The following is an 8,851-nucleotide window of genomic DNA, read 5'->3' as shown; positions in this document are numbered from 1 at the left end:
GTTGCAATCCGAAGTTGTTCCATGTTCCAATCTACAAATTTGGATCATTTGGATTGGTTGTTTCTTTATTCTCACAGTAGTTGTTTTACTGCTAGACATCACAAAAAGTTAACAAAGTGGGAATTGTTCAAAGGACTCTAGCAGACCTTTTTATTACTATCTAAAGATTTTCTACTGGTGCAAATTTGACAGTGTTGGGTCTAGAAACGTGATATGAAACAAATATGGCTATACAAAGAGCTGCTACTGAGAACAAAAGGGCGAAGGCACTGGCCATGTCCCAGCCACTTCTTGATGCATCGGTTGGGACAGAACCGCATGCAATATCCAACGACGCCCAATCGCAGTTGATGGTATAATGTCCAGACCCGACCCATTGTTTCCCATCGACTGGATACCAGAATGCAACGGACATCTTGCTCGACCAATCAATTGTGAACTGAACATCCTGCAATCCAAACAATGAAGTTACTTCTGTCATGTTATTGCAAGGTAAAAAATCTAACACGTTCCACTGAATGATATTCTTGCAGTAGGTATATATGTTTGTTTGCTTTACTTGTCAAAACTAACTAGAAGCAAATACACTAAAAGGTCAAAGCTATAGAAGAAGATCATATAACCTGTTGTAAACGATCCATGGTTCTCAAAGGCCTGGCGAATTCGAAATAATATGTTCCCTTCTCACCTCCTTTGGAATAAGGACTGTCTTCCTCCACAAACCCTATTAAAAGTGTACGAGTTTAAGGTTGAAATTTTGAAAGATGAAGTATTGACTCCACTGTCTTAAGACGCTAGAAAACCAAAAACCGATAGACCAACAGACAATGATGTTGACAAAACCAAAGGACTTGTGTTAAGATCTTCAGTTGACTTCAGTTTCGGGTTCAATCCCTGGACAACCCCCTAAAAAAAGTTATTTTTGACATTAAGGAAAGCTCATTTGTTATATTGTTGCAGATTTGATGCACTGGAGATTGCTTGTCTAAGCTCCAAAAACATACCTCAGTGATCAGTACTCAACAGGTTTGATTCTTTGAAGACATTGAAACATGCATATAGAACCTATATAGATCATTCCTTTCGTACTGAATACACTAATTTTCTAAGATATTCAACTCCATTAGAATATAATCCTAATAGTTTAGTTACCTGACTTATCTGCAAAGCTACTGTGCCACCATGCTCCTTTCCAGTTATTCTGTCCACTAGAATGATTTCCTAACGGTGAAGAATGATGATTTAATGCCATAAACATATTAAGGATAATACCCAAAGCATGGTCAATCAAATAAAAACATATTTGCTGATGTGCCATCTTTGATGGTTTAATGTCACCTTGATGATCCCTGTAGTCACTTTTTCTTTAGTGCCTAATCCCACTTTGTTTTGACATGTTCAAAGCAAGCCCCCATCATTCTCATCTCAAAAAAAGAAAAAGAAAAAAAAAAGAAGAAAATATCACTAAGATAAGAGGGTCTTATTAATTTACCAGAAGGACCCATTCCATTAAGGTATCTACAGTGTGGGTTCCAAGCATATGCATCAACCAAAGGACCAAAGCTGTGTCAACAAATAAAAAAAAGTATATTAACGTACATCATTGACTTTTATGATGGCTAAAAAAGATACATTTGTACTACAAATTTATGTTGTACTACATTACCTATTATCACCTCCACCGTAAAGCCTTCCCGGTATAGCGTTTCCGATAACGAAATGCATAAGGTCGACTTCATGGCCTTTGCAAGTCTTGTTGGTACAAGACCCCTTTTGTTCTTTACAACCGCCCATCTTACGATAGAACAAGAGAAAGCTAAACAAATAGTATTTAAAGTAAGATTAAACATAGAACATGAGTTTGATGGAATTGCTTACATTATGATAGGTAGCATTGTCTCCGATTTGGAACATGAGAGCCACCGATGGGCATTTTTTGATGTCCCTGCATTGAAATGTAACACTCAGTTCATCACAAAATGTTCAAACAGGGCCAAAAAAGAAGCATACCCTTTGGAGTAGACATAGTTCCCATCAACTTGGAGTAAGAAGAAGACATTGTTTCCATCATGTAAAGCCTAAGACAATCCCACGAAAACACACAAATTAAGGTATCTTTCATATCCGTTTTACGAGATTCATGATTAGTTGATAGAGCAGTTACCTTCACTGTCATTTTCCCATCTTTGTACTCATGGTCCTCATCTGGATCAAGGGCCGGGCGGAGGGAGAATTCGGACCCATCAATGTCTTCCCAATCATTGGCGCAGCCGTCGAGGGTGATGATTCCGGGTTTGAAATCCGCCTGGATGTGCATCTCCTCCGAGTTTGACACGCAACTCCGTTCTCCCGATTCCTCGTGCGAGTTGACCCGTCTAGTTAAACCGAACCCAAAGACCAAGAATGCTAGTAGGAGGAACCGAACCACCATTGTCGAGGTAGAAAAGTCGTTATAGAAGCAGGTGCTTCCGTTTTTATTGCTTTGTTTATAGTAACCTTTTTTTTGGGGGGGATTACATTCGTTAGCTGACCAATGAAACAAAGTCGCACTTAACAACAGGAAGTTCGTTGCTAATATTCGCTCAATTGCCATGTTTTCTAAATGTTTAATTATTAATTTCATCCCTCTAATTTTATACAAATTAAGAAATTAGTCCCTTTACTTGAATTTATCATAATTTAGTCAACGTAATTTGTGAAATTGAAAGGCTAGTATAATTTAGTAACATTACAAAACCTTACAGTTGAATTATTAATATGGAAATTAGTAGTTCAGCTATTTATATACAAAAATAAGTAAAATAAAAGGATTAATTTTTCATAAAAATACAAGGATCAAAATATGATAAATAGATCAAATTAAAATAAATAAAAATATCTAATTAGTTTTTTTTAAATAACGGTACAACTTTCAAGTGTTTTGTAAAACTCTTATTATAAAAATTATCTTTATCAAACTTAAAACTAAGAAATTGCAAAATTGATAAAAATATGTATTTTTATTTAAAGTATAAAATATATATGAAAAAGTACTTATCGATAATATACCCTTGTCTAATAACAATTCATTAGAATTTTGAATTTAAAATTGGTATATTTCTATCTTTACTCCCTATACTCTTAAAAATTTTGAAAATGATTTTGCTTTTAATTTCAAGAGTTTAGTCACTCTACTTGTTTAATTTGAAAACTAAAGTCCAACTGATAACACTATTAACTGAAATCCTTTAAATTTGAACATATGCAATAAATTGAAATTAAGTGGTATAAGTATCATAGAGGCTCTTGTATTAAGAATTAAATTGTATTTTGCTCCCTTTACTAAAAAAATTGGGTAGATTAGACCTTGTACGTTAGATCAAAGAGAAAATTAGTCATTTCTGTTAAAAATTTAATCCATTTATATTGTTAAAAATTGGTGTGATTGACGGAATCATTAGACAGTTACACGCGGCATGTTATGTGTACCTTATTCTAACATACAGAGACCTATTTTTAACACTAGAAATGGATGAAACTTTTAACAGAAAAACTAGTTTGCTCTTTGATCTAACATATAAAGACTAATTTGCCTATTTTTTTAGTAGATGGGGTAAAATGCAATCTGAATTCTAGTACAAGGGCCTCCATGGTACTTTTACCAATTTTAGTTTTTATATCAAGCCTTAGTACAGGGACTAAATTTCAAAAGTTAGAAGAGTTCAGGATCTGGGTAGAATTAAACCTTGAAAACTTCATGTATCAAATTATAAACTTACCAGGGGGTGTATTTTTACACTTGCCACGTGTATGGAAAGATTGAGTGCTAGACAAACAGTAGTTGACACGAGTGGGTCGTACATATCAATGTCTGAACAAAGTAACTCAGCTCAATTTCTCTCTGTCTTATCCCTTCAGATTTTAGACAGAGAAAAAAGAAACCCCGACCCTTTCTTTTCTTCATTTCACCGTCGTCTCTTCACTAATGGCATCTCAGTTTCAATCCACTGTTACCCGTCTTTACAAACCCTACAAAAGCCCTATTTAGCATCACTTTGTCGATTCCTATATAGTTTTGCTGCCGCCGCCGCCATCATCCTCTGTTTTTTTAGGGTGGAGTTGTTGAAAATGGCGTCAACGCCGCCGCATTGTTCGATCACAGCTACAACAAAGCCTTATCAGAACCATCAGTACCCACAAAACCACTTCAAAAACCACCGTAATCACCACCATAACAACAACCGTAACCAACCTCACCCCCAAAAATTCTCCCTTTCCAAACCCCCTCCTTCGTCTTCCAATGCTACGAAACACACCACCGCCGCCGCTTCTGCCGCTTCTGCCTCCTCCGCCCGTGCTCCAATCTCCCAGACTCCTGCTCCTTTCCCTTCACTCGCCCCTGACTTCTCCGGCCGCCGATCGACTAGGTTCGTCTCGAAAATGCACTTGGGCCGGCCTAAAACTACCGTCAACACCCGCCATACTTCTGTAGCTGAAGAAGTCCTTCAACTCGCCTTGTTTAATGGTCAAACCAGCCTCGAAAACGTCCTCGTCTCTTTCGAATCTAAGCTTTGTGGCTCCGATGACTACACTTTCTTGCTTCGAGAGCTTGGGAACAGAGGTGAGCATGAAAAGGCCATTAAATGTTTTCAATTCGCTGTTAGAAGAGAAAGAAGAAAAAATGAACAAGGCAAATTAGCTAGTGCCATGATTAGTATACTTGGTAGATTGGGTAAAGTTGAACTTGCCATGGGTATTTTCGAGACTGCATTAAGGGAAGGTTATGGAAACACTGTTTATGCTTTCTCAGCTTTAATTAGTGCTTATGGGAGAAGTGGGTATTATGATGAAGCCATAAAGGTTTTCGATTCCATGAAAAACTATGGGTTGAAGCCGAATTCTGTTACTTACAATGCTGTGATTGATGCTTGTGGGAAAGGAGGTGTAGAGTTTAAAAGGGTTGTGGAGATTTTCGATGAGATGTTAAGTGGTGGAGTGCAGCCGGACCGGATAACGTTTAATTCTTTGCTTGCGGTATGTAGTAGAGGCGGTTTATGGGAAGCTGCAATGAATTTGTTTAGTGAGATGGTTAATAGAGGGATTGATCGAGATATTTTCACTTATAATACACTTTTGGATGCAGTTTGCAAAGGTGGACAAATGGATTTAGCTTTTGATATTATGGAGGAAATGCCTGCGAACGTTTTGCCTAATGTTGTTACTTATAGTACTATAATTGATGGGTACGCAAAGGCCGGTAGATTCAATGATGCTCTCAATTTGTTTAATGAAATGAAGTTTTTGGGTATTGGTTTGGATAGAGTTTCGTATAATACGCTGCTTTCAATTTATGCAAAGCTCGGTAGGTTTGAGGAAGCTTTAGATATTTGCCGGGAGATGGAGGGTTCGGGGATTAGGAAGGATGTTGTAACTTACAATGCGCTTTTGGGTGGATATGGGAAACAAGGGAAGTATGATGAAGTTAGAAGACTGTTTGATGAGATGAAAGCACAAAGGGTATCACCTAATTTATTGACTTACTCGACCGTAATCGATGTTTATTCAAAGGGTGGTTTATATGAGGAGGCGATGGATGTGTTTAGAGAGTTTAAGCGAGCGGGATTGAAGGCTGATGTTGTGCTATATAGTGCCTTAATTGATGCTTTGTGCAAGAATGGGTTGGTGGAATCTGCTGTATCATTGCTCGATGAGATGACAAAGGAAGGGATTAGGCCTAATGTTGTTACGTACAATTCTATAATTGATGCTTTTGGTCGGTCTACAACTTCAGAATGCTTATCTGATACTGGTCAGATCAGTGAGTTGCAAACCAAAACTTCTTCGTTGGTCATTGAGTGTGGGATTGAAGCTGATGCAACAGACGGGAAGGATAACCGGATCATAAAAATTTTCGGGCAGCTGGCTGCTGAGAAAGGAGGTCAAGCAAAGAAAGGTTGTGGAGTCAAGCAGGAAATCTTATGCATCTTGGAAGTTTTTCAAAAGATGCACGAGTTGGAAATTAAACCGAATGTCGTCACCTTTTCAGCTATCTTAAATGCTTGCAGGTATAGTTATTACCTTTCCTCCACGTTAGTTGCTTTCCGTATCCTGTTTGGTGGAAAATGTGGATTTTGGTGTAGTGGTACCGAAGTCTTGTTTCTTTACAGCTTCACTGAGTTTGAGAACTTATGCATAGGTTCTTTTTCTTTATGCCGTACTTGCATTTTAAATGTTCCTTAGCTATGTACAAGCAACCATCTTTGCCTGTATTAGTGCATGAGTGGTACATATACTCTACGATAACTGAATGTGTTCTAGCTTTTCAAGAAAACAACAGTCTGCACATTAGCTCACTCGTTATCCACTTGCAGTTGAACAAATCAAGTGCACGGCACATCGGGCCCTGAAATTTACTTCTTGTGGCAAGATTTATCTGATTTGCAAATAGTGCGACTTTATTCATCAAGCTTTCTCTTTCTTGTTCTACGTATTAAACAATCTTTGTCTGAAAAACGCGGATGATCAGTTCTATGTATTGCTCTGTATGCAGCCGCTGTGATTCGTTCGAGGATGCTTCAATGTTGTTGGAAGAGCTCCGGTTGTTTGATAATCAGGTCTACGGTGTTGCCCATGGGCTTCTTATGGGTTATAGGGAGAATGTTTGGATCCAGGCTCAATCCCTGTTCGATGAAGTAAAGTCGATGGACTCATCCACTGCTTCTGCTTTTTATAATGCCCTGACTGACATGCTGTGGCACTTTGGTCAGGTTAGCTCTTGAGATTCTGTTGCTTTACGTGTTTGATGCACATCTTTCTCTGTCGTGTTCCGCTTCAGTGCCTATTGCTTCCTATCTTTATAAGTTTAGGAACTTGCATGGTTTAAAAGCTTGACATTGTTAAAATGTTACCTTATAGAAACGGGGAGCCCAACTGGTTGTTCTCGAAGGGAAACGCCGGCAAGTATGGGAGAATGTATGGTCTAATTCTTGCTTAGATTTGCATCTTATGTCATCTGGTGCTGCTCGAGCAATGGTGCATGCATGGTTGCTAAACATACGTTCTATTGTTTTTGAAGGTCACGAATTGCCGAAACTGTTAAGGTAACAAATCGGTTTAACATGTTCCTTGTACAATCATGTTCCGAAAATAAATTTCCATTTCTTTGTCCAGCATTTTGACAGGCTGGGGCAAACATAGCAAGGTAGTTGGTGATGGTGCACTAAAGCGGGCCGTTGAAGCTCTCCTGACTGGCATGGGTGCACCCTTTCAGCTTGCTAAGTGTAACTTAGGTAGATTCATATCTAATGGTCCAGTTATCACCGCGTGGTTAAGAGAATCGGGCACCCTAAAGTTACTTGTTCTTCACGATGAGAGAACCCATCTTGAAAACACTAGGTTTCAAGAAATCTCAAATTTACAGACAATCCCATTGTAGCAGTGTGTATAATATAAAGAACCATTCAAGTTGTACAAATTATACCATGATTGGCATACATTTACCTCTTTTTCTCATGCTTTTGAACTGTCACTCTGCATTTAGTACTTACTCTTAGTACTTGAAAAAGGTGTAAAGAATGGCTAAAGCTAAACTGCAACAAACCTGAGATAACATAAAATCAAAACCTAGCAGAAAATATGGAGCTGGTGTTGATGCTCGGTTTTGCAAACGAGTATGTGAGGCCGTTAATTTCACGGAGAACACGTACAAAATCCATATCCTCGATTGAGCCGACCAGTCGTGTGAAGGCCAATCGTCTTTGTTTCAAGGGTGGGTCAGGCGGGGTGCGGGTATTCATATTTTGTCCCCTCTATAAGAGTCTTTGAAACAAGGCAAGCACAAATAAAACTTATAGCCACTCCTATAATATTACTTGAGTTAGTGAGAAAACCAAATGTCTATTCGCCGTCAAAAGGTCCAAGGTTCGAAAATAGAGTTTTGCAAAAAAAATTAATCCCAAATATGAGTCAGGTATGGGTGTCTATGTTCAAGGCCTAAGCTGGTTCGACCCACCCATTTTATGTTTTTGTAATTTATTTTTGTCTATTATGTAATTTATATCATATAATAATACTATGTAAATTTTAAAAATATGTTAAGTTGTTTATATTTAAAATTTTAATAAAAATCTAAAATATTAAATGCTAAATTTAAAAGAATATATTTAAAAATTAATATGAATACACATTTATCATTTAAAAATATTATGAATTTATACAAAAATTTAAGTTCATATTTTAATTTGAGCTAAACTTAAATAAATATAATAATATTATATTTTGACGTATCCCAAACCCAATCCCAAATATTAACACCCCTATTCATTAACAATGGCTTGCAATTGTGGAAATCTGAAGTTGACACTAACGTTTCTCTCATTAAACCCTTTTTGCTAAAAAGTTTACTCAAAAGGGAAACAATAGTAAATTACATTTAGGTCACTAAATTATTATTAAATTTACATTTTAGTCATTCAACTTTAAAAAGTTATAAAATGATCATTGAGCTATTCAAAAGTTTTCATTTAAGTCATTGAACTATTGGAAAGTTTTTATTTAAGTCACTGGACTGTTAAGGTTTTTTTTTTTTTTTAAGTTTGGTTATTGAACTCCAGGCGACGATTCGACGATCAATAGAATGGATCAGTACCTATTGATGAGTAGAAGAACATATCTTAGATCCAAGCTAATTTGACAAGTCAATGTCGAGTTTATATTTTGGTTCGTAAATTCGTGACATTCAAAGTTGTTTTATAAAAAAAAAACTAAATTGTAGAAGAGAAGGGAAAGAAGAGCTTTCGATTGGTGCAGATGGTGCGAATGGAGAAGGACATGCAACAACAATTTTAATAACCCATTGATTTAAATAAAAACT

The 8,851-nt window shown here is 37.0% G+C and overlaps 2 protein-coding genes across 4 annotated transcripts; one reads left to right on the top strand and one right to left on the bottom strand.

The window, feature by feature from the left end:
- Position 1: 1 nt before the first annotated feature.
- Positions 2 to 2,553, bottom strand: LOC105764052 (uncharacterized). Of its 3 annotated transcripts, XM_052624919.1 has the most exons (9): positions 2,165 to 2,553; positions 2,011 to 2,078; positions 1,879 to 1,945; positions 1,667 to 1,794; positions 1,493 to 1,563; positions 1,339 to 1,382; positions 1,153 to 1,221; positions 624 to 724; positions 300 to 448 (listed from the first exon to the last, which is right to left on the bottom strand). In XM_052624919.1, exons 1-8 carry the CDS (start codon positions 2,429 to 2,431, stop codon positions 647 to 649), a joined length of 792 nt encoding a protein of 263 aa, XP_052480879.1. In that variant the 5' UTR covers positions 2,432 to 2,553; the 3' UTR covers positions 300 to 448; positions 624 to 646. The 3 variants fall into 3 exon arrangements, with proteins under 3 accessions (XP_012437954.1, XP_052480878.1, XP_052480879.1); XM_012582500.2 differs by lacking the exon at positions 1,339 to 1,382 and having other exon boundaries at positions 2 to 448; positions 2,165 to 2,550; XM_052624918.1 differs by lacking the exons at positions 1,153 to 1,221; positions 1,339 to 1,382 and having other exon boundaries at positions 2 to 448; positions 2,165 to 2,551.
- A 1,313-nt stretch (positions 2,554 to 3,866) lies between these two features.
- Positions 3,867 to 7,491, top strand: LOC105764049 (pentatricopeptide repeat-containing protein GUN1, chloroplastic). The gene is made up of 4 exons (XM_012582496.2): positions 3,867 to 6,044; positions 6,530 to 6,746; positions 6,895 to 7,079; positions 7,150 to 7,491. The coding sequence occupies exons 1-4, from the start codon at positions 4,108 to 4,110 to the stop codon at positions 7,412 to 7,414; spliced, it is 2,604 nt and encodes an 867-aa protein (XP_012437950.1). The 5' UTR covers positions 3,867 to 4,107; the 3' UTR covers positions 7,415 to 7,491.
- Positions 7,492 to 8,851: the final 1,360 nt, after the last annotated feature.

Source organism: Gossypium raimondii, chromosome 12, assembly GCF_025698545.1.
Source record: "Gossypium raimondii isolate GPD5lz chromosome 12, ASM2569854v1, whole genome shotgun sequence".
NCBI classification, from domain to species: domain Eukaryota; kingdom Viridiplantae; phylum Streptophyta; class Magnoliopsida; order Malvales; family Malvaceae; genus Gossypium; species Gossypium raimondii.
Note: the sequence above shows the minus strand (reverse complement) of the source record. Positions and strands in the feature narration are given on the sequence as shown.